The 27,715-nt window shown below is 30.8% G+C and overlaps 1 protein-coding gene across 1 annotated transcript in view; it reads left to right on the top strand.

Annotated features, from left to right (window-relative positions):
• The window catches only part of LOC140062361 (uncharacterized), a 39,245-nt gene that overhangs the window by 1,471 nt on the left and 10,059 nt on the right, over positions 1-27,715 (top strand). The window contains exons 3-8 of the mRNA XM_072108544.1: positions 5,824-5,948; positions 8,757-8,842; positions 13,100-13,153; positions 21,755-21,899; positions 23,227-23,342; positions 26,198-26,339. Of these exons, the coding sequence (XP_071964645.1) occupies positions 5,824-5,948; positions 8,757-8,842; positions 13,100-13,153; positions 21,755-21,899; positions 23,227-23,342; positions 26,198-26,339 (668 nt within the window). The remainder of the gene's footprint in view (positions 1-5,823; positions 5,949-8,756; positions 8,843-13,099; positions 13,154-21,754; positions 21,900-23,226; positions 23,343-26,197; positions 26,340-27,715) is intronic.

Genomic DNA, 27,715 nt, shown 5'->3' with positions numbered 1-27,715 from the left:
TGTTTCCATGGTAACTATACCTTGTGGATTTGGCTTGCAATTTAAAGTAGCAGATGTAACCAATAGATACGGCATTATACTAACACCTGTCAGACATTTGCATATGTAATTAACTCATTTGCATAAAATATATTTCTGTTTGATATATAAAGAATAATAACTGTATTTTTTCTTAGACAACAATTTTTGTATGCAAATGACATTTAGTTTTTTTAATTTTCCATCCCATACAGATACGATAAAAGGCCTACAAAAATCTTCAATTGGTTAAAAAGTATCGCAAAATGTACTGTAGGTTGTAAAAATGATCAAACACTGTGTTTTGTTTTTGTTACACTTACAGTACCCTCTTTAGGATGCCCCAATTCATGGGATACCTCTATTCAGAGGATATCCCTATTCAGGGGATGTCCCTACAGTATTCAGGGGATGTCCCTTTAGTATTCAGGGGATATCCCTATTCAGGGTATACCCCTACAGTATTCAGGGGATATCCCTATTCAGGGTATACCCCTACAGTATTCAGGGGATATCCCTATAATAATAATAATTCGGAGGATACCCTTATTCAGAGGATCCCTATTCAGGTGAAACCCCTATTTCAGTAGGCAATATTTTCTGAGAAACGAAGGAAAAATTAAATACATTTTACATACCATCAATCCCTGTTAAGGGGATACTTTGTTGTGTCCTTATTATGTAGGGGTTATTTATTTATTTATTTATTTCATACTCATCCAACAGCGAGTAACCCGCCAATTACAGGATGGATAAACTATTTAAAATTTCACAAGACAAACATATACACAAGATGCTCTACATAAAGTGGAGTGGAGTGGAGTTGTAAATTGTCATGAGAAAAAAAACCCTGACATATGACAGGACTTGAACCCAGGACCCTTAGATTGGTAGCCAAGCATCATAACCACCAAGCCACAGCTCCACTCCACTGTATCTTACAGTACTACTGTATAGCCATTCATTATATTCATTTTAAACTGTTCTGTATTATTTCAGAAGCTTTGATATTTACTGTATTTTAAATTTCCCTGGATAACATGTGCAAAGATATAACGTTATTTTTTCTATTTTTGTTTTCAATAATTAAATATTTAATATCGAGTTAATAGCTTTTCTTTTCAAAGAGAAATGGAATGATAAAATCAATGGTTTCATCTGCCGTACAGGAAGCTAATCTCTGTTATACATGACAAATTATTTATGATGTCCGCGAAGCAGAATGAATAACAAAAACGTTCAGGTGCAGTTTTTTTAAATGGCACATTCCAATTACTGATATTAATAATGTAGTACAGTACAGTAGTTGCTGAATGGTTACAGTAAGGCGTTGCTATATTAAGAGTGGGTGGCTAGATCTTGGTTATATGGATATAAACGGAGTACAATTCCCTGATATAAAGAGGTGGTTTGGGGTGACTGGCAGGTGATTTACTGATTGAAAGACGTTTTGGAAATTATCAGCGATTTTTTAAGCTCTGTCTACACTGTCAAACTTTATGTTACAAAAAAATGTAATGTGCCCAAATATTAACATATCACTACCTTATTTGGGCATTATCACTACCATATTTACGATGATATCATATCACTACCTTATTTGGGCATATCACTACTATATTTGGGCATATCACTACAATATTTGGGCACATGACTACCATATTTTGGTATACATCACACTTTGTTTTGTCCAACTAGTTTGATTATAGTGTAGACAGAGTATATACTTTTGTACATTCACAATTATACTTAATGTATCAAATCACTTTTACCCAATTGACAGTACAAAAATGATAAATTGTTACCTTTGATACAAATGTGTGAAAGTGTTTTCAATGTAAAATCTTAGAATCAGTGGCCTAAAGGCTATGAGCGCTGACTGTCTAAACCCTGGGGACTCTGGCACTTATGGGGGCCCAAAGGAACAAACAGGCATTAAAATATATCTAAAAGGCTAAAAACACCCCAAGCATTGGAGGGCCACTTACTGTAGGGTCCCTAAACAAGCCTTTGCTTGAAACGCAAGTCTGCAATCAACAAGCCCCATTACATCGATGTAACATCAATGTAAACTGCAGTATACCAATACGTGTATCTTACTAATGAGTTTTTACACAGCATTTACTTTACACCGTGACGGACTACATAGTTGATAAATATAGCATTTAAACTCGGTAAGATTATCTTAGGAGATTGTTTGTATATAATTACATTTATGTTTACATGTGAATTGGGTATTAGTACTGATTACTACTTTTTAAGGAACTTTCCCGACAGAGAAGAATATTTTTTTTTTAGAAATCCGTTTTTTTTATAGATTTTCCATATAATTTATTGGAAAGTTTTAAAGAGAAAGTTATGATCCATTTAGGAAACTTCTTTTTATCTAGCTTTCATTTTTAACAACTATTAAATGTAGAAGATTGGAAACCTCTCTGCCAGGCTAGGCCGCAAATAAACTAATGTTATCTTTATTCCCTTGGCATCTTTCTACGTTGTATTGTTCGTAACTTGCAGTTTCTTCTGTAGAGTTCAAGTATATAGCGACTATGATGCAGTCATATGCCAGAATAAACTAATCAAAAAGAAGTGCTTAGCTTATGGGAAAAACTAATCGTTTGTCAGTGCTGTACATTTTAGTATTAGTATTAATATTGGTATATAAGTACTCTAGGCGTTGTTTTCTGTTCTGATGATGAGAATAGTTTCTCGAAACATGACACATTTTAAGGCAGTTTGCCTATTTACATTATCAAATGCCTCACAATCGTTATTTTAACTCGAACTCTATTTTAACATAAAGTTGTGAATTTTTGTTTTCTATTAATTAAAAACCCCATAAATTATAATTTAAATTATATATTTTATAATTTAAATGTTTGATCACATTGCCGTATGTTTCAATTTGAAAATGCATATAAATGAAGTCAGTCTTATGTATTTGTTGTCTCCGTAACAGACACCATACCAAGACTGTATTCATTATGTCAACTACTGAATAAGTATTATTTAAATTAAAAGAACAGCTTGTTTGTGAAAATTACATTAATTATCATAATTAACACTGTTGTGTAGTATTACAGCACATCACTGTATTAATAATCAATATCATCGTTTTGCTTTGAATTACAGTATATATGTATTATAAAGTAAGAAAACAAAAACATACATTTTGCCTTTAGCAGAGGAATAATAGAAAACAAAAATGTTTTTGTTGTACAGTACCACCTTTACAGGTACTGTAATATATCAACATAATGGAGGTGAAACTCATAGTTGAACTTATTCTGAAAAATAAAATACACTTAATCATAAAATTACAACTTTGATAAAAAAACACAAATTAAAGTTATGCCTTCTGTAATAACTATCAATTATATCTTTTTTTTCTCTGTTGCACAATTTGTGACAGATGTGCGACAAACAAAAGACATACATTGAACATTTTTACTACAAAAAATAATTATAATTAAATGGTTAATAATTTTTAAATAATATTATTCCTAAAATGTTTTATATCTATATCAAAATATGTTCATTTGGGTCATTGCCTTGTACAGTACATGTAACACTGTGTAAGGTGGTTGACATTGAAATTAGAATTAAAATCAATAAAGCATAGAGTAAAGTATATAAACTTGTGTAATTCTTCTTTAATAGGTTTTCTTGTGAATGCCCTTAGTGTCTGTTTGTTTTGTTGAATAAATATTAGTATATGCAATTTGTTCTTTAGTTACCAATACCAAGAAAACGGAGTAACAAGAATGAGATTCGGGATATAGTCTTTTGAGTCAGACAAAGAAAGATTTATTTCATAATTACACTTGTTTTATTTTTCAGAATTTTAAAATTATTTATTTACACGACACTATGGTAATAATACAGGATATAAATTGTGTCGGAAAGACACAATACGTCACAGCTTTGTCCTCCAAAAAAGATATTATACAATATTTTATTAAATTGTTTGATTGAAAGTAAATTGAAACAAAATTTATGAAAAATCATCTTCTGGCCAAATTCTGTTTTTCAGTAGTTAAGGTAGTTTTACCAGTGTAATACCATATCCAGTGACTCCCTAGAAAGTGAAAAAATTCAGTGGATAATTGTAGTTGAATAAAAACACCAGAAACGTAAAATTCAAGTTATATATTCATTCATTCATCTTTTTATTTCGGAATATCATGGTGACATAACATATCCATAGAAAAAGAGAGAAAAAAAATCTTAATCTAAGAGCTCATAGCACATAAAAAAAAATTTAAATATATAACGTCAATGCAACAAGGCATTCCATTGTATGTGCATTCTTGAAACATTGACATATATAAAGTTTATATATTGAATTTTGATGCAGTAATTTCAGTCTGAATGTTTTTATAAATGAATGAGTTAATATAAAAAAAACTGTATATCCTTTTATAACTACATCAAACCACGGAGATCTGTATATATTTCTAGTTTATATATTTTCTCCATGATCATGATCATGGAGGTATCAGACACACAGGCAGGTGTTAACAAAGACATTTCTTATATTCTTGTTCATTGTTCCAGACAGATCTTAATTAAATTCATCCTAAGCCACATTAAGGTGGAGTGACCCTGTGGCTTTCTCTTTATTTTACTAATAAAGTGACTTCATTAATTCCCTTGATATAGATACAGAAAGAACAAAGCATTAGAAATTACATTGATTCAGACTTATACTTTCAAGAACATTTATTTTTCAAGTCAAGTATCATTTATTAAAAAACATAGAAATTTATGTATTTTACATAAACTTCAGGGCGTCTAAAGAGACAATAGCACTCTATGTGACTCACAAGTATAGAAGCATAGGCCTATAGATTAAAAATATTATATACAATTTGTAAAACATAAAAGTAAAAAAAATGTTGTTTGTATTGACAATGTGAATATTAATCTAGTAATATTTAATTCAATACAACGTTAAATTTAATTAATTTAACAACAACATAATAATGAAACAACAATAATATACTGTAATAATTATAATATGTAAAGAATATTTATGAAATATTTTAACAAAAGGACATATTAATTTCATAGACAGATTGTAATTTTAATATTTTGAATATATTTACATTTACAAGTTAATTTGGCCAGTTATTTGTGTTTTGTTTAATATCTCAATTATTATTTGTGACTATATGAGTGAGCTGAGAGAGATTTTAATAGGGGAAGGGGGGGGGGGGGAAAGGGGTGGTTGTAGGTTGTTAAAGCCCTTTATCAAATGTACTGTTTGCATTGCAAATCAAATCAAGATTAGAATGTTTCGTAATGCTATAAAAATCTAGATTTTATTATTGTACAATAATAAAATCTAGATTTGGACAGACATAGTAATTTGTTTATCAACATTCATGTTAAAATTAGTTGGTATAATAAAGTCTATTTCAGGCCAAATTACCTGGATAAACCAACAATAGCCTATATCCTATATCCTTGAAGAGCGAGATATAACTTAAATATTACCCCTCTACACAAATGGTATAACAAACTGATCTTTGTAACAGTAGTGGTTTGTTCATGTTTGTTTACACCAAAATGCAAGCAAGATTATTAGTTATTCATGAGTCTATTTCGTGCCAAGTTACCTGGATGAACCGACAATAGCTTACGCTCCTTGAAGAGCGAGATATAACTTGAATATTTCCCCTCTACACAAATGGTATAACAAACTGATCTTTGGGTAATGGCAGGGGTTTTATTGAAATTTGTTTACACCAACATGCAAGCAAGATTATCAATTATTCATGAAAACTATTTTTCTTTTTATAGGAAGCAATCGGCTTTAGAGAATATAATGAACAGTATCATCATCCAGGTGGCCGTATTATTACTAGTGTTTATATGCATAGTTGCCACGACAACAGAGTTACTAGTCGAACTTGGCATCATACAAGGTATGTTTTCATTACGGTAATGACTTGCAAAAATTTTATTATCAAATAATATTATAATTTTTAGTTACAAATATTCAAGATCTATAATCAGATTTATACACTTAACTAATAAAACCCTGGTGTGTACAATATCATACAGATACAGTAAATTATTAAATGATGCGCAACCTTTACATTGCCAAACAAAGGAAACCACAAAATGGAAGTGCTTGGGTTTTGGCTGCAAGATATAGCAGTTATAAACCACATAGGGTTGGATTTTGATTACTGAACAAAATTCGCAAAATTGTATAAAAATCAAAGCTGCAATAGTATTTGAGATAATGCATGCTACTTGATACAAAATTAACCAATCAAATTCAAGCATATACTATACAGTATCAAGTATACTATATTTAACAAGAAGGTCTATGATCCATTGTTATTATAACTGCATTAGGATGACTAACTATATGACTGTTCGTTTTATAGTATTGATTGAACAAATATTAAAATGAGAATACAAAAACAGATGCATCATCATAGACATTTCAGGTTGTTTGAAATTCTCAAATTACGTGGACATCTTGTCCCCCAAAAACATGAAAGATTAATTATTTTCAGACTTTAAATATGCCATTTTGTAGTTTTAACAAAGTTAATCACTTCCCTAGAAAAAAAACCGAAAAAAAAAAAATGTTTTAAATGGATAAATTCAACCAAAAACCCATGGCAGCCAGTTTGACTATTTTTTTTCTTTAAATTACAGTTTTTTCAGGTAAATACTAATTGTTTTTCCGATCCAATTTTGGTGAAAGTGAATAACTATAATGTAACATTAAAATGGCATATTCAACAAAAAAATAATTTTTTCCGGGGGACAATACATCTTTAAGGATTTTTTATTATGTTAAAGCCCCCTTCCCTACGTTTTTTAGATCTAATTTAAGATCACAAACTATATTTAATGTAAAAATAATACTATATGGACCTATTGCGATAACTTTTTTCATCTTTAAACGGTTAAAATGTGAAAAATAAGTCGATTCTAATAATTATAGCGGCCCGCTATAAATCCCAAAATGCTTTGCGTGCAGATTGATATTTTTGTTTTTCACCTGTAATTCGCCCACTTTTCGATCGATCGTGAGGCCAAAACAAATGGAAGACTCCTAACTTTTCAGCACAAATACCGGGTTTCCCCCAATTTGTATCAACGGAGTCTGGCAAAAATAAAAAGACAATTAATGCAGCAACTATACAACGTCAGGCTAGGTATATAGCTAGCGTACGATGTTCGTACGTTACCGATGTTTACCAGCTAGGCCTACAAAACTAAGCCTAGCTAGGCTAGGCCTAAGACTGTCCACGAGAGGTCGATCGCCGCGAGCTACTTAGGAAGTGCATTGTTTCTCACTTTTTATCATAATTTACCATAAAACGTACATTTAAGACAAGGAATGACATGGTTTAATGTTTTTAAAGTGATATATATGTATTATTTTCCAAAAAACGTCCAAAATTGCAGGGAAGGGGTCTTTAAGTACTTTAAGGTATTTAGGTTTTAAAATATACAATGCAAAATAATATGACATTAGGTTTAGTTGAGCACTTTGTTTTACTACCTTTAGGCCCTGTCCCCTACATTACAAAATCCTGTATCTGTCACTTCTACTGATTTCTCCCTTGTAAAAAATTCTAATCCTAATATCAGACACAATTAACAGACATACAGGGCACGACCTACATCTTGCTGGTACCGCAATATAACTGAATAAATAGAAACTAATTTATTCAATAATTAATTAAATTTTAATAAATATTTTTTGCAAATGATAATTTTTATTGTTACAGTATGTTAAAAGCAACCTAGACATATATTAATGCTATGATATTAATTGTAATATTGTAAATTAATTCACTTAAAAGAATATATAATTTGTCCATTTTTCCCATTGAATATTGATACGACTCATAGTACAGTATAACTGTAATGTACATTTCAGCTTTGCAAACCTACATTAATTAACTATGTGTATGATCGCATTTTGTATACAGTATATGTTTAGATTACCGATAAGTGGCCTGTTTCTTTAATTAAAATTTGAATTTAGAGTAAACTTACTAGTATGAAGTCAATGTATCCTTTGTGACGGTATGATGTAGTATAGAATTTCATGTTCAGAGTTGAATTTCACAATTAGATAAAGACAAATTTAATTTAAAGATGGCAATATTGACGAGACATGTTGATGTCTATTTCGTGCCTAGCTTACCTGGATAAACCGACAATAGCCCTTTCTCCTTAAAGAGCGAGATATACCTCGCAAAGTAGAAATTTTCATTGAACACCCCTCTCCACAAATGGTATAGTCCATGAACTATGCCCTCCAGTAGGAGCCTCCCCACAAACCACCATCATCATTTCTTTTCTTTTTTACATTTGTTTTTACACAAAGCCATATACATACAAGTACTGTACTGTAATGTTACAATTTTAAAATAATATTATAACAAAATAATAATAAACCAAACACTATAATAATAATTTATTGGAAAACTTCACTTTTACAACAGTGGCACACTTTGATTATAAAGGTGCATCCAAATAATAACTTAAAATGAAACTAAGTAGATTGTGTGAAATACATAACATTTATTATCAACAAATCTTATAAAACTTTTTAAAATAGTAAGTAAATTTAAAACAGAATTTTAATCTTTGATAACATGAGGAAAAAAAGAACATCAAACTCTGAATGTCATATTATATTTATTAAGGTTTTATAACTTATACTTTTGTATTTTTATCATTTTTCTCTCTTTTAGTACGGTCAGATGGACTGGATATGGAGACCTTACTTGAGGCGTTATCAGCCACAACACTTAGTATTTTATCTGTTTTTATTGTTGAAGTAAGTATGATAACGGTAAACTAAGGACAGGGGATGGGGGAGAAGACTGATTGGTAGAAAGAGAGAGGATTGGGGAGGAGGAAGTGATTGGGGAGGAGGAAAGGGAGAGGAAAGGATTGAGGAGAAGGAAAGGATTAGGGAGGAGGAAAGTATTAGGGAGGAGGAAAGGATTGGAGGAAGGGAGAGGATTAGGGAAGGAAACAGATTGTGGAAAGGATTAGGGAGGAGGAAAAGATTGGTGGGAGGAAGAGATTGGGGAGGAGGAAAGGATTGGGGAGGAGGAAATGATTGGGGAGGAGGAAATGATTGAGGAGGAGGAAAAGATTGTGGAAAGGGAGAGGATTGAGGAAGGAAACAGATTGTGGAAAGAATTGTGGAGGAGGAAAGAATTGAGGAAGAGCTAAACAAAGATCATTGTGTATCACAAATTGGTGTTAAAATGGGAGAAATGCAACTCAAAAGGAATATGCCTTTTATAATTGCTGTAATCGCCTACTGTATTTGATACAGTAGTGGTGAGGAACACAGGTGTTTATCACTAGCGGGGATATTCCAAAATTGTAATTTACTTTTTTTACAATACCTTACCTCAACCATGTTGGCGCGGTGGGATAACAGGCATCTGTTTTACAGTTCCAGGATGTTTACTTTTCAATGCAATACAAGATTTCCAATGAATTAGTGAGGGCTGCTCCATATTGCCATTAACGTTATCATAATATCAGTATACTTACATGTATACTGAGATAAGATAACACATCTTCTAATAGGTATATTGATTGCTTTATGTTAACATGACAAAGGGCAGTGTCGTAACAGCTATGAGCGCTCACTGGTTAAACTCGGGAGCCTCAGACTCGAGGGTCTAGACAACAACAAAATGTGGAAAAAAGGTGAAACTTTAGGAAATTTTCCTTTAATCAAGTTTATGTTCGACAATGTGCTGTCGTCTGCGGTGGCTGCCTTTGTTTTATCACAAATTCATAATGTTGACACAAAATTCAATTAGAAGTATGGTATTTATAACAGTAAATCTAAACTTAAAGCAAGCTTTAAAATATGTCAAAAAAGGCTAAAAATGGCAACAAGGTCGCTAAGACACTCCCCCCCCCCACCTGTCCCAGTGTTGAATGGCCCCTTGGATTGCCAAAACTAAGGGCTCAAGCTCTCATACGAACAAAGTCATGTTCATTTCTATCACAATGTTTCGGTTTGTACCTTTTTGTAAAATCACTGATTTATTTACACTAATAGTAATAGAGGATTTATGAAAGATTTACTGTTTGTGCCAAGAAACTGTTTATGGCTCGTATTAGATAAGTTAATTCACAGTTATATATGTTTACAGTCTTTACCCATTGCTTTTAGATAACATTATATCAATAATTTAATATACTGTACAACATTAGTTTAAAGGTCATTGACAGAATTTTGGCAGGCTCTTTTTTGCACTTACAATAAAGGTTTAATAGTTAGCTAAAGTATAATATTAAAAACATTTAAAATAATATAAACTACTTAAAAAATTGAAAAAAAGTTTGACATGTTTCCAAATGTATAATTTTTTAAATATAATTTTGAATACCTATCCATAGCTAAAAATATACATTCTCAATTTAAAATCAATTTTGTCTTGTTAAAAATTAATATAATATTATATTATAATATTTATTTTCTCATGCAAATATGAAATGAAAAATTTACCTACAAATTTATTGCCTTTTTAATTTGAACAATATTCATAAATTTATACAATTAATTTGATGTTTAAAAATTAAAGAATATGATATTAATTTTAATATTTAAATGTGTCTGACAAGTTGCCATTGATTTCCCTCTTCAAAACAAATTAATAATGCGTCATCTAATAAGATGTTTTCCATTCAAATTCAATTGTTTCTCCCCACCCCCTGTTTAAAGCTCTGTCTACACTATCAAACTAGTTTGACAACACAAATGTGATGTGCCCAAATACTGTATAACAGTAAATATCCCCAAATATGGTAGTGATATGACATCATCATGTCCATATATGGGCACATCCCATTTTGTAAAATGCGTTCTGAATAATAGTTTTGTTTATTCAGCTATTGATTAATAGCAAAATAAAGAACAAAGCTTTTGTGATGTTACCACGTGCCATAACATTATTTTACGTGGAATGAATGCTTTAATATTAAATCGTAATTATGTATCTGGTATCAATTATTTTAATTTAGTTTCATTTCTGAGAGCTTAGTAGTAATCCAGTATTTTATTGGACTTTGAATACTGATATCCAATGCATTATGTTTATTCTACATTACAAATGCTATTCATAGATTAATTACATTTTTTGGAAATGTATACACTTGAAGTTTTAGATAAAATGTTTTTAAAACTGCCTAATATGATAATGATAAATATTTTATTTGTATTTTAGATTTTATTCATTTTACCTGTTTGTCTTGTGCAATCAAATTATGTATTTAATATTTAACACAAAAATGAAAAAAAAAGAAGAAATATGGTTTAGAATCTGGGTTATTTGCTTTTAGCAGGGTGTGGACTATGTATACTCACTACACCGTTCCATATTGTAAATCTCCTAGTTTCCATGTTTTATAAGTGAGGAGATTGCCTAACCCGAGGCACCAATTCCGACACGCACTGATTTAAGTGAATTAATCAATTATTATTTCGATCCCTTCACATGATTCGTTCCATTTATTAAACCGTTGCCAATCATTCACATCCGTTGATTGAGACAAGCAACTCCTTTTCATAAAATTCACCAGGGATCAATTACCAGCCAATCATAGTGGAGCTTGCTACTGTGTGTGTGGGAGGGTGTGGGAGGGGTGAGGAATTACCCCTATCAAGGGATAACATGGAGTGTGTGGGTGGGTAGGGAAGTTAGTCACATAAGAAAAAATGCATAATTTGGACTCGCCTTCAGTTTTGGTAAAAAATAATAATTGACAGCTCTATTTTGTTAGCCTAATTTTGATTGATGATTATCAATTATTCTTTATGTATTAATGTTGAGCTTTAATTTTTAGTTGCGTGCAAACGTGACTCTACAGCTCACTTACAGTATGTCGGTCGGTTGGTCGGTAAACACTAACTCAAATTTGAGCACGCGACCGCAGCCATGTATATGGCCTTGTTTTGTATAAACTTTATCTTCCATTTTATAATAATTTCAGTTTTTATATTATTGTATACTTTTATAATTTGTGTTTATTTTAAGAGTTTCATATTTGCACATATTGAATGGTATATTTTGAAAAAATGTATGTACCATCTTCCACTATCATCTTTAACAAATTACATTGATCTTATTTTCTTTATGACATACACGCTATTATATATCAATCCGTTTTGTAACCTTTAACCTTTTACCCACTTTTACTTTACTTTATCCTTTTAATTTCTTTTCCACTCAACAATTTCCTTAGCTTCCTTTTATGTTTAAGTTTACTTGAATAGAAAATTGACATAACGTTAGCTTATTTCTAGGTAGGCCTACTATCGTCTAGTGTATGTCTTAGTAAATCCTTTTGGGGTTGTGACAGGCATTTGCTGGTGTAGAGGCTAAGTCTACGACATTTTCTAGATTAGTCCAGGAACTGTTAATTATCACAAACATCCTATACTTTTGATATATAAGTTGATAACCTTGGTAATATGTTTTTAAATAGTTCATTGCCATCTGGCCCTATACCGATATCTTTACATTGGTGATCTACCAAAATCGATGGTGGGTGACTTATTGGAAAAAAAATTAAATAGGCAATTGTATATGCATTCATGAATATTGGTGCACCTGTATTTTACAAAATCTACAAAGTTCAATAGTTTAACTGTATATACTATACCTTAATTAATTTATCACTTAACTTCTTAAAAGAACATTTTTTAAGAGCGAGGGAAATATGTTTTTAAGATGGCATCTATACAAGAAAACTGGATTCTGAAGGTGTCCCCTTATAGAAATGTTACTGTAGTTAAAATTAGAATTTTTTTTAATATGCCTATTAAAATAAATGTTTTTTTATTAATGTTTTAGGTTGTTTTTGTTCTCAGTGAAATGTGTTTCTTTTTTTTTGTATATGAATGTACTGTACTATCTGAAATAAAGGAAATTAATGAATGTGAACATGTAACTTTGAATCTGGAAAACGTTTTTTTTTATCCTGATTTTTTAAAACACTTCTTGAAGTAAACAGTACATAAATATTTAACACATTTTTTTAACTTTATTCTTTATTACAGGTTTTGTTAAGACTTATTGGAATGGGAGCATCATTCTTCAAATCAAAATTAGAAGTAAGTGATCCAGGATTTGTTGGTTCTTTCCTCATTTTTTTATTTTGATGAATGTTCTTTACAATAAATATATACATAAACATCTTGAACATCAGGATTTTATTATATTTTCAAACTTTTTCAAACGGTTATCATCTGTCTGCTACATCATATCTTCTCTTCTTACTGTCTTGCAAACCAAGTTCCACCCAAACTCATGTTCCTGCTTCCCTTCTTGATCATATCAACTTTGGCCCTCATTCATTTCTACTTCAACTTCTAGAAGTCAAACCCTGAAAACTGATTCATCTTTACCTAATGTTACTGTACATAATACAATAAGTATATTTCATACAATAAACTATCTTATCAAATGCAAATTATATATATATGATATTACTATATTAGTCATTTTTGAAAAATATAACCAGCTTAATGTAAATGTTCTCTTTTCCTTTCCCAAAATCTTAGGTTTTGTTTATAATTTTGAAGCTAATCATTCATAAATTTTTGAATTTTTTTACTTGCTTTGTTTAGTCATCAGCATTTCTTTTCAACACCATCTTAAAGGAATTTCTCTAGTTGTTATTATTCTTACAGCACAAATTACACAGCAATTTTTATATTTGGCATGCTTAACATCTACCAGACAAGACCATCTCCATTAAAATCTTATCTTTAACTATTTAAGCTTACCTCAAGGGGACAGTTCTTAAAGACCCTTATAATTTACTACTATTTTGCAAAAAAGTGTGTGTAATTGATTTTTTAACAACTAGTTAATTTTTTCCCGAGACACTGGAATGTTGGGCTATTTTATCTTGTCGCTTTCGGCATGACAGGAATTGTATCAATTTTTTTTTTTTTACATATTCTTGTTTACTTGGTTGAGTCCTCCGTTCTGCAGGTTAAAGGTCAAATACAATTTTTGTTTCTATGTAAAAAATAATGGTTCTACTAACACTAAACACTTGCTACTGTATGTTTCAGTGGTGAACATATAAGATTTCATCCTGATCAAATTGAATACTCGCCTCAGTGGTGCTGATATGAAATACCATGTTGCATGAGTAGGCCAATTTGTACCTGAAATATCCTTTTGTTTTGTTTTGGAGGCGATTGAAGTAATTTACATTAAGACCGATTATAAGTACAAAAATCAACCAAGCATCAAATGACTTGCTATGTGATATAAAATAAAACTATTATTAAAGTAAGACAATCGCTTTAAACACAAAAACATTGCAAAAGTTCAGGGAGGTATAACTAACTCCCTGAACTGATACAGTAACAGAATTCTTTAGTTGGTACTATGGAGTAAAGTACTAGGTTTCAAAAGGTTTTAATTACTGTTTAATTAATTCATTGTCTAATCAGGAAAAACAATCCTTTGTATTGAAACCATTGACCATTCATTGTATAATGAATTCAGACTATGAATGTGGAGATTGTTTTGCTTTGTAACTCATACTAGTGCTACTAGTGTACAGTGTTTCAAAGTTGAAAATTTATAGAAAAATAGATAAAAATCAGTGGTAGGTCTAAACAGTATTATAGACCTTGTAAATGTATCAGTAGTTCTATAATTGTTGTTTTCTTCTGGCTTTAAGTTATCTTGTCCAACCTGAAAACAAAAATTATTTTGATAAATGTAACTATAATTTAAAGAAAACACCAAAAAGTTTACCGGAAGCCCATTTTCTGATTTTTTGTGTTAATTTTAACTATATTTTTGTGTTTTTTTAATTAAGTAAAATCATTAATTTTAATAGTCACAGTTTGGTTTATATATCTTTATTTTATGCTTTGGTGGACGATACATCCTTAAGAATTTCCAATAAATTGACTTAAGTCACTGCACTGTCCTGGAAGTGACACTGTCCTGGAAGTGACAATCCATTCATGTGATGGACACACAACAAACACTATATATTCTACTAGTATTGAGTTGTTTCATTAATGTAAACATATCTTGAGGTCAGACAGGATTTGAACCTCGGACTCTGACTTTAGTATGCATATTAATCACCACGCCATGTTCTGAGAGTAAATAGAGCATGTTGTGTAATATTTGTTCTAAACTATACAAAGATACAAATCCTAATATAAATGCACAAGAGAAATTAGATTTAGGAAAAAAAAGCATTTGACAATATCACATATTTAGTTCCCCACCATATGGGCTACCAGGCATCTGTTAATCATCATTAAATTAATACTAATTTAAAAAGTGAAATATGCTTAAAACAATCTGACCTTGGCCTATTACATATACAGTATTGTCCTATCCCTATCATTAACTGGGTATAAGTCTTTTACAAACCGGTACCATTTGGTACGTCCTTCGTTAATTAGTTCAGGAAGTTTTGTACCCAGATTCTACTAATCTCTCCTGGGTATACATCACACAACTATTAACCATGTTTTAACAACTTTTGTTAATTTTTCACAGAACAATCAATATTAAAAACCTTGATTAAAAGCAAAACTGTTTCTTATTTTTAAAAACATTATACAAAATTTAGGTAGTGTAAATGTTCTAAATATCTTATTAAATTGACTTGAAACAAGTGTTTCTTTAATAAGCATGTTCTTGGCTGCAGAAACAGGACAAATATTCAATAAACAGTTAAATGGCAGTGTGAATATAACGATTCTATATTAATATTAATAGGTTTGTTTTATTTGAAGTAGCTGTTTTTATGATCAGTTTTATTAATCAAATCATCTGATTCATCTATATGGAATCTGATCATAATCTCTTATAGATTTGTTAAGATGTGAAGTGCTTTTAACTTGAGATTATATATTCTTTACATTTTCAATAAAAAGAAAATAAAAAGACAACAGTAGAGACTTATTTATTTATATATAATTTCTAAAAAGCAAGTCTACTTTTAAATAATTTTAGGGACAATTACGTGTTTAAATGTACAGAACTCATTTGAATACAAATGAATATGGATTTCAAATTTCTTATTTGCTTTCAGAACTTAAATCAATTCCCATTAGAGAATTAAGCAATTGAAAGATATTAATATAAAGTAGTGTTATATTTTTAAACATTAAACATTTATAGCAGCAGTCTAGTTGCGCTGCTCCCAGAAGAAACCTTAAAACAACTCAAAAAGTTGAGGCAATCCAGTGCCAGTTACAGAATCAAGTTTTCAAAGACTATTTTGAATTTTTTACTTTTTGCTACTCAATGTTTACAATTTACAGGAAGAGATTAATAAGAGCTGTTTTATTTAATATTCTGTCTCTTATTTATTACAAGCCAAGTATTAAAACATACTAAGCTATGATTATATAAGCAGTACAGTAATCTAGATGAACATTACGAGTTGTATACCTTTGATAAATGAACAAAACTTTTTTTAATTTAAAGAATTTAAGAAAAAAAAACGTTGCTTCAGTACTTATTGTGCTTTTAGTGTGATATTTGAAACGTTTTGTTCATGAACCAATTTATTAATTTATGTTATAATTAATTAATTCTTTGAAATACAGTATTAACTGATTTACTAATGTATGTAGTGGGCCTGTATAATCATAGTGGGCCTACAAGTTATGAAATTTTATAGCCTACTTGAGTCTTCCCAGAGAAGATGTCCCATAGATAGAATAAATTGAATTCCATTTTATAAAAGCATTTTTTACAAAAGCGTATGGAAAATGTTTTTTTTATCAGAGCAAAAATCATTCACATAAAGTGTCAATATCACTCAAGCATGAAAAATGTCTTTATCATGAATTAATTTCTTCAATGTGAAATTTTCAAATATTTTCATATTAAAACAAAGATTGTAAGGAATACTATACAACATATTTTGTATCGAATACACTTGTCAGTATTCTCATCTCTCACTCCAAAAAAGTAATGGGAGACAAGACAGGAAGGGTAAGTAACATATGTTTGGTGTTGCCGTGGTAATGTCCTTCCCACGAGAGGCTCCCGCCTTGATCTGTTATTTGTATCGCCACTCTCAATTAATATTTTGTCGTTTTTTACAATCCACAGTTATGATGAGACAGTTGAGTTATTCTTTTACTTTCACTGTACAATTAAGATACCTGTATTTTCAATCAATGTATCTATAAACAACACAAGTATTTTTTTTCATTAAACAGTTTTGAGAAACTTGATATTAAAAATTAATGATTAGTATATTTCTGTGTAACATCACTTGGTTGGCATGCGCAATACTGTAGGTTGATAGTTAAAAGGCTCTAAGGTAATTTCTTCTAATTTTCTTTCTAATTTTCTTTTCTCAACATTAAATAAATAATCTTATTTTGTTGTTCTCTATATATAACTGCATATACAGTATACTGTAGTAGTATACGATCCAGACCTCCCAACTTGACAAAAATATACATAGTTTGTAGTGACGAAACGATATCATTTCTGGACACTATTCAATCAATGACACAAAAATAAGCATTAGTTTCTTTTTTTTTTGGAATGCACCCAGAAATACCCTGTAAATTCAGGAACATTGTCTAGTCTAAGATTTTGGTAGCTCTGGCAAAAAATCTTGATCCTGGATGGTGAAAATCTATAATTAAAAATTCTGTGATCATTTCTGTAATCTGGAGATTACAAAAATTTATTTTCTTCCATGCTATACCATCCATAAGTAATTAACGCCATTTACAGACTACTCCCAAATCCAATCAATGGGCTCCTCGCTTGGTTTGACGACACCAAGCGACCCACCAGTGACATACTTTAACTAATTATTGGATATGAAGTGTGGAGTGACTATACCCCATACTACTCTGCCTGGTCCAGTTTACCATTATACCTAGGACACACGATATTCCTAGATGATCTTCTATTCAAGTTCTCTACGTTAGCCGAACGTTGTTTAACCTCGGGAAACTGTTTCAATGCCGTATTGCCATATTTTGTCAAATGATTGGTAAATCTACTGTATGCTATATGTAAAAACAAGTATGATTAACTTTCCTGGTGGTGGCCTCATTAATATTGGCATACCGTAATACATATTTTTTATTTTGTAAGTACTGTATATACATTGACATCATAGGCAAATACATTTTTCTGATTAATGTCGCAGTGTATCAACAGTTGATATTACTTTGATCTTTATTTTTATGGAAATGAATGCAAGATAAAAAAATATGAATGTTTGCAACATTCTCGTAAATCTTATGTGAAGAGTTGAAAGGTATTTTGGTTTTGCAGATCACTTTACTGTAAACATGTGTTAAATCAAGACCATGTATGTTGCTTCCTAAACAGAATCTATGTGTTTTTTTTTTATGTTTCATATTTGTATTTTCTCCGATTTGTTTTTGATCAGTAACATGTAGTCTATGTGCCTAGCTTACCTGGATAAACCAACATGGCCTAGAATCTAGGTGTGTTATAATATCAGCTGTTGTCATAGTAGGCCTACTGACACATCCCCCATTTTTTTTAAAGGAGAATAGTCCCCTCACTTTTTTGACGAACCCCACATTTTTTATAAATGTCTACACTATCAAACTAGTTTGAAAAAAAAAGGTGTGATGTACCCAAATATGGTAGTGATATGCTTAAATATGGTAGTGATATAACATCACAGTTTTTTTATCACATAAAGTTTGATAGTGTGGACAGAGCTTTAAGCAGCATATATGACGTGCTTCATACTGTAGTGCATATGGTGTCAGACCGACGATCATTTTCGTTTTTTTGGCTTCTTACGACGACAGGTGTTCTGCTCTCCCATATTTAAAAACGGATGAACACAGAACACACATTTTTATTAATAATGTTTGCAATATCATTCATGTGATGAGGTTTTTCCCCAAATGAAAAGCTTCATGAAAATATGAAAACACAAAGACAAGATATTTAATGCTTTTAAACCTTCAGCTGTACAGTAGGTGATGTCAGGAATTTTGTGAAAGATAATCCTTTTTAAGGGCTACACAAGTGTTTATTGTTATTATTTTGTCGGTGTCAATTAAAGATGTTAATTCAAGATGAATTGTATCGTTCTATAAGTAGAATTTAAAATTGTCTTTCAATTATTCAAATAGTTGTTTCCACATTTACCTAGAAATAACTATTTGATACCTCTATTATTTTTTCCTGCCATTTGATGAAAGAATTTTGTAATTATATCAAGTGTCGTCAGTGTCGCCATTAAATTCTGTATTAATACTTAAGACAGAATATAACCCGACATATTTGTTGCTAAAATATTCAAATTGAAACTATTTTTAAATAGTTTCAAATACTGGATGGGTAATTGACATTTTTATTAGAATGTGTTTTACCATAAATTCAATCTATAACTATTTCCTTGATACCTACAGTGTTTAGTTTTGCAAATGATAAATGATTTACGTATTTGGTTCATCAAAATGTTGTTTTGGTATGCTACATAAATAAATTTAAGAGACCGGGAAGTCCATAAATGTTATATCTGGAGTTATGTACTGTACAGTGTCCTATGGGTTATATATTCATTCAGAATGAGATGTATTGAAATTTTTCAATCTTTAAATTTATTATCAATAACCATGTACAGTACTGGAATTCATAAAGAGAAAATTAGAAGTATAAACAGTGTTCCCCAAAAATTAAGTATTGATTCGCACATGATGGCATGCGTTTTGTGTCTTTCGAGTTCGATTCATATTTTTTAATATTTGTAATTGATAATACACAACATGAACCCCCATAATAATGTTTAACCCTTTTCATATATTATTTATATATATAGTTTTGTATATAATATATAGTATATAAATAATTCAGATCACCTGGATAGATTGCTCTGTACACCGAGGTAGAGCTAAATAAAATAAAACGATATGAGATGAACTAAGATGACTTCAAATTTATTCACGACAAGCGTGTTTCGTATGGCCAGCACTGGTCACACACTTCAGGTGAATTACAAAACATGAGTGACGCAATTTATTTGTTATTGATGTTCTAGTTTTGTATATATGTACTGTATCCAAGAGGTTGCAAGTTTGAGTATGTCTAAACATTAAACATTGCAGGTGGGGCTTTTAATTGAATCGTATTGAATTGAATTTAATTGCGAATGCCACGTAATACAAAAGGATTCACTCATGTGTGTTATAATATATAATGTCAATCAATCAATCAATTAATAATTTTTATTTCTCAAATAAAAACAAAAATGTATAATATATAATGTGTGTTATATTTTTTCTTTTTTTTTTTCTTTTATTTACTTCTTAATTAATAAATTCAAGGTTGTTTTTACCTTCTTATTTATGTTCTTGTATCCTTCTTGAAGATAAACAGATCAAATATTTGTTTTCTCTTTTTCGTAATTACACCAAGTATTTGCAGTACTTACTACCACAAACCTTATCACATGTATTTGCGATTTTCTTTAACAAATAAACTATTGTATACATATCCGTATGTTGGTATGTCTTACATTGTATGAGTCTACTATTCTAGTGCTGACAGCCTTTCAATCTTCCGTGACCATGAACCATCAGATTCTTTGTAACAAAATAAATTAATATAATCCTTGTACATATAGACCTACAGATTAGACAATATTGTTTGCATCCATGCTGTAAGCTAGACAAAATTTAGAGAATCGTTCGTACAGTTTAATTTTGTATAGACACAGAAAAAGTGTGTTACAAAGATCCTTTTTAATTTCTTCAATCTGGCGCGGTGTATTGCGAAACGCAGCATTACTCCATCATCTCTGTAGAGTCCTATGCTGTTACCATATATTTCGTCTCAAGTTTGGCTAGTATGAACAAACCAATTAATTCGCATGTTTCTGCTCCATCGAAGCTACCCATAGTAACATCAAACACGGTCTGGGTGTTTCTTTTGCACCAAACTGACTTGTTGTTATTATATAAATTGATATTTTGCACAGAAACGGATTATTTTAATATTTAATAAAGTGAATACTATATAGAGTATCACGGTGTGACGTCACAACAATAGAGAGCGCTACATGGTTGCTAGCCAACCAAAAAACGCGTTCAGCGCTACTATGTTGATAAACAGTGAAGATCTGTATTTCTATCAAATTATGTATCTTAGCTTGATTTTTTTAAACTTAAACTGTAGTTGAAGAATAAATAGATTATTAAAAACAAATATTTAGTGATCTTTTGAAATTTTAGTTTGTTTTTATTGAAAATTATTAAGTTTTAAAATGACTACTTCAATAAGCCTATTCCAAACCATTGGTGATTTTGGAGTCACTCAGGCAGGCTGAACGCATTTTTGGTTGCGCCCTACTGTCGTGACGTCAGCACCGTGATACTCTATATGCAAGGGAAATTTTGAAATAGAATATTTATTGAATTTTAAAAGATATTTCAATTAAATCTAGGTTGTTGAGGAGGTGTGGTTTCATAAGAAGCATGTATCTCTTTTGCTTTTCAAGTATGCTGTATTTTATATACGCCCTGTAGGCCTATCTCTTTCCTGTTCTCGGTTACAATTTCCAGGGAGGTATACAGTACCGTTACTATCTTCTCTATATTCCTTTATTTTAAGGCAACTCATTTATAATCTCTTAATTTTACAATTATTTGTACATATTTTTACATGCTAACATTTTGTATGATTATATTTTCTCTTTATAGATATTTGATGTTGCAATTGTGTTGATAGCGTTTATACTCGATTTAGTCTTTCACGTGTGCGGAGTGAATGAGGAATATCCGGGCACTATCGCAGCAAGTAATCTTATAGTACTCCGTTGTTGGAGGTTTTACGGCATTATTCATAGTAAGTTTTCACCACAACCGAAAAATTGAATGTTTTTTTATTAAATAACAAGGGCATAAACTTAAAATAAATAAAACAATATTTTCCAATAAACAATTGCAAAATGGAACAGGACACAATGGAAGCCAAGAAAAGTTTCCCTATTGACAGAAAAACTAAGAAATTTATATCTCCTAAAGATCGAAACCTACAGTAATATAACATAGCATTTATACTGTAAAATATGCTTTTATTTTTAGTGACTGGTTTTTAACTTTGTCCATGGAGAAAATGTCCTCCATGATTTGTCTGTATAGAAAAGGCCTGCTGTTTACAGTAGGAATAATTGATAAATGGTGTGTGAATTCAAATTACCTCCATTTTCTTGGCAGCATGCATAAATTTGACAAGTTAATGTTGGGTTGAATTGCGTAAAAAACAGTTAAAAACATCCAATTGATTGAATGTTGGAAGGCCTTTATTGTTGTTCAACTTTAGTTGAATGCACCATATTATTCCCATGATGACACTGTCAGTGAACTATACCGCCATTGTAATGATTTAATTGAATGAATTGGTCGTTGGTCTTTTATTGTTCTTTAAAATGCCAAGCAAGTTCAAGTAGCATTGTTTAATAATATAATGTTCCATTTTTCAAATTAATTTATTCATCTATTGTGGATGATTAGTAATTTTTTCTGTGGTTTGAGTACCATCCATTCTGTTAGCCATTGTAATAATTACAACAGTTTCTAAAGGAACATTTAAATATATTAATTAATAATATTATTACTAATTCAAAGCATGATACTGTAGGTAGATAAATGGACATCGCATGTGCATATTGAAAGTTAAAGATGTATTGTCTCCCTGAAAAAATAATTCTTAAAACAAATTTTGTTGAATATTCCATTTTAATGTAACGTAATAGTTATCCACTTTGACCAAAAATTGGGTAAAAAAAAAGTGTATTTACCTGAAAAAAATGTAATTTAAAGCAAAAAATGGTCAAATTGGCTGCCAGCCAATGGATTTTTGGTTGAATTTAACCATTTATTTTACATTATTTTTTTTTGTTTTTTTTTCTACGGATGTGATTAACTTTATATTAACTACAAAATAAGGTACGGTATTCAAAGTCTGATTTAATTAATCTTCATTTTTCATGTTTTTGGAGGACAATACATCTTTAATGATTTTCTATGATGAGGAAGGTTCTATCCAAGCCCCAGTTGTACAGTATGGTATTGTGCTGGCATATCAAGCTCAAGAATCACAGTTCTTTTTTCATTTATCATCTTTACTGTATGTCCAATATAAGACAAAATATTTTACAAAACTTTTTCAGGTGAGCTTTTACGCATGCGAAGAATTGTTAGGGAAGAAATGGACATGGAGAGGTACGCACGACGACAAGCAGAGGCTCAGGCTGATGCGCTACAATCACAATATGATCAGCAACTGGTAAGAAGCTATTTAAACAGGAAAAGTTTTTAATATGGTCTTAATGGGTTTTTTTAGCAATTCATAGTCAACAATATTTTTATTTGACTAAGTTGATTTTATATCTATTCTGTGCAATATTTTCTCTAATTTCAAGAAAACTATTGCATGATCAGCCTTTGTAAAAAGAGCTTTGAAATTGTGCAACACGCTTGGCCTGATTTTGCGACTCCATCAATAGAGTGCGCCGTCTGTAAGTGTTTTATTCCCATAGCCAAAATCTCAGCACCAAATTGTATAAAAAACAATTAATAAATAATATTAACATGCATATATAATAGGTTATATAAAAGTTTTTTCTGAAAACCCAGACATAGTTTATTTTTATTTATGATTAATTTGATTATAAATTGATTCCGTAGAGGTTCATATAGTTTCCCCAGCCATGTTTATTCCTGTTTATTTATGTTTATTAATAATTTATATTGGCATATATTATAATTCTATATAGTTGCAAAAAATTGATAAAATGGTTTATTATGTAAACAAATATGAAATAATTATTCATTATTAGTGAATTTGATGAGTTTGAGTGGGAGGAGGAGGAGGAGGAGTAGAAGCAGCGAGGGGACTATTATACTATAACCCACCCCCTGTCTTTATCCACCACTGTTGTTGATTAGGTACCAATTATACCTTAGTCAACATTTTATAAATGTCTCATTCCTCATTCCAGGCCCTAAAATTAATGCATATCTCATTTATTCGACATCAGGTCCTGGGACCCCAAAAGCAACAGAGTCACCATAACATGAAATGTCTGGGGCCCCAGAAGGACTTACCTACATAAAAACAAGAAAAAGAGAAAAAAGAAAACATATTATGGTCCCTGATACAAAGCAATTAGCCCACTGTACAAACATTGGAATGTATTGGATCACTACATTAAAAAACTAGGTGACAACAGTGACAAACAAATAAAACATAAATATAATATTATTCTTCTAGGAATTCTAAATAAATCCAATATTGGTAACATGCCAGATGTAGTTGCACTTTTTAATTATTTAATTTTTATACTGTACCTAAACTGAATTAACGTTTTCTTATTTTACGGGGGCGCTTGTACCAGTCGCTAACCGTTCTTTTTTATACTATGACGTTCGTGGGAGGTGGATTTCCTCCTTCAGCCTATTTCGTAGTATTAACTAAGTGACTTGTTTCATATAAATTCAATATGAACATTTGAGTCTCATTTATCAAATGTTCTAAAAGTGGAAGCACTGTTGTTTTTATATATTATAAAGAATATGTGACTCAAAATGTATTTATTTGGTACAGGTTTTAAGTCACTTTGGCTGAATTTAAGACTAATTGATTAATTTAAGACAAGCTGGGATTTTTGTTTTGCGTTTGAACTGTACCGAAACTATGACAGAATTAGATGAAAATTGACGACAAATGTGGCAATGGCTGCGTGAATTGAAAGTTTACATTGTGTTTCCATGGCAATAATGACTATATTGTTCTTTTTACAGCTGTATTGTTAATTCTTTATAGTTCTTTTATTTTGGAACTTTCATATTTACAAATTATCCCATCCTCTACATTCTTAGGGCCTGTTTCTATAGAGCAGAGAATACGGTTTTGAATACCGTTCTTTTCAAGAACCGTTTTTTCTTGCCAGCAGAAATGGGTCCCCACAAAAAACCACAAAAAAGAACCGATCTTAAAAACGGTTTCAAAAACCCCAATTGATTGCGGTCTCGATCGCAGAAAACCGTTCTGAAACCGGTTTCCGCGGAGCAATTTTTAGCTGCAACACAATCGCGGTCTCAATTTGACCCCAAAAACTGAACTCTGCAGTCTGCTGCTGCACTGGGATGATTGCGGTCAACTCGCAGTCAAACTCGCGCGATAGGACCTAGGCCTAAGTCATTTTTATTTCTCTAGATAGTGAGTATTTTATTTAACTAAAAAATGTTGACCGATGCCATTACGAGGTTCGTAAAAAATATGTGAAGGAAAGAAGATGAGGGGACTTGTCGGGAGTCGGAAGAAAGACTCACGTATTATAGGCCTACATGTTTTTAAGAATATTGTAAAGCGTGTGAAAAATAGACGAGTTCAACTTGACAATATCAGAGGGTGCGACGTACCTATACTTTAACCAAGGACCACAATAACGTTTCAGGTAATAATTCCCCCTTCTATGATGAAATGGATGCTATTTCTTGGGGATCGCGTTATGCGAAAAAAAGTAAACATGACCTCGATCAAATCGCGCTTCCGCCTAACGAACTGCATTGTGGTGTATATAATGACGTCATTCATAACGAACGCACATGGACGGAACCGGTTTTATTGGAGTAAAAATTGAGCTGCAACGCGATCTTTATTTATAAACAACAGCCGAAACCGGTTTCCAAAAAACCGTTCTTTTTTTATTTTTCAATAGAAACAGGCCCATAAACTCTGCTACACTATCAAACTTTATTTGACAAAACATGTGATGTGCCCATATAAGCCAAACAAAAGTTTTGTTCTTTATTTTGCTATTAATCAATAGCTGAATAAACAAAATTATTATTCAGAACGCATTTTACAAAATGGGATGTGCCCATATAAGGACATGATGATGTCATATCACTACCATATTTAGGCATATCACTACCATATTTGGGCACATCACACTTTTTTTTTGTCAAACTAGCTTGATAGTGTAGACAGAGCTTATGACCATGGACCTCTAATTTATAGTTCCATGTTAAGACCATTTTATTATGAGATATTTAATGTTCAATCTAGTACAATACAATTTATCGTCAAGTCTAAGATTAGATATTTTAATTAAGTATAAAATTGTTGTTTTTCAGAAAGAAATTACTCAGTTACGAGATGTGTTACGACAAAATGAAATTGACCCAGAATATATCTGGACAAATAGGGCAAGTGACCTGCTTCGGACGTCCAATAGAGATAAACTTGTGAAACGATACAATGGGCCAGTCCTTTCAGGTATGTCAGGTGTGAGGATAATTTCGCGTGTACAGAGAAATCTTTTTCCTATACACATATTATTTATTAATTATTTATTAATTAAAGATTGATGATGCCCAGAAACAAAAAAGGTAGAATATATGTTTTAACGCTTTGATTAACCTCTCTTTGTTTGTTTCCAAAGGTGTCCCCTTAATTTTATTTCTACTTTATTCCCAAATAAACTAAATAAATAAATAAACTAAAGCAATTGTTAAATTATCTGCTTATATCTTACATAAATTAATTTTACTGTATTGTAGTAATTTTTGTTTTTTGGTGTGTCTAAAGATATCTCGCAAAGTTTTGTTAAATTATTATCAGTTTTGAATCTGGAAGACAGAATCTTCAGTGTAACCACATGACATAACACAGGGTGATAGAAGTTGTACTGAAATTCTCCAGAGGTACATCCTACAGTAATTAAATAGTGCATTCAATTATGCATGTTCTAGGGTGGCTAGGGTTAATAGTTTGACAATAAATCAAGGGGAGTAGGGGTGGTTTAGGTGGTAGGGAACCACAGCCTACTATCGACTGTTCCTTGTAAAGTTGATATAAGCTTTTAGATTCTTGTTGATAGACCTTTTCATTAAAAAAAAAAAAAATACATTAAAATGTATTTTATTCTATTTATTTTATTTTTTTTCTTCTCTCTTTGGATGAAAACAAATCTTAAATGAAAAGAAAAATATTTGAGGAAAAAAAAAAAGACCTTTAGTTTTTCTGTATGTTAATAATTTTAGATAATAATTTAATAATTATAGTATTTAATATTTTAAATTCTTAAATCAAATACAAAACAATTAATAATTTTCTAAACGTTTTAGAGAAATTGATTTAACTTTGATTATATTAGATTTACATGTACCAAGTACTGTCAGTTGTAATTTGTAATCACTTTATCTTTAAAATTTCATTTTGTTTCACAATTGAACAGAATGTCAATTGGTGCAGCGACCAACATTTTGGAATTTTAGTTCTAGCATAAAAGAAAAAAAGAATTTTGTATGTGAATGAAAGAGTAATATAGAAATTAAAAATAATATTTGAAATTTAGAAAAAAGAAGTAAACCTACTTATAAGAAAGGTCATCAATAGCGTAGTCAAAAGCAAGAAATACTTCTTATTTACGCAGAAAAGAACAAATAAATTATTATTCAGTTATCAAAAATTGAAAAACAAAAAAATAACATTAAATACTTTTGGAGTAGAATATCCTCCTTGCAGAGTTGGAAAATCTATAAATGTGATAGGTGGATCCATAAATGACAAAAGATATTTTAAGACTATGTTATGTTTTCACTTCATACCATTTTTAGACCCTCTGCGCCTGATATTCTTTTCATTCAGCA

The sequence above is a fragment of the Antedon mediterranea genome, chromosome 11, assembly GCF_964355755.1.
Source record: "Antedon mediterranea chromosome 11, ecAntMedi1.1, whole genome shotgun sequence".
Classification (NCBI taxonomy): Eukaryota; Metazoa; Echinodermata; class Crinoidea; order Comatulida; family Antedonidae; genus Antedon; species Antedon mediterranea.
The sequence above is the reverse complement of the archived record's forward strand: the minus strand, read 5'-3'. Positions and strand labels throughout refer to the sequence as shown.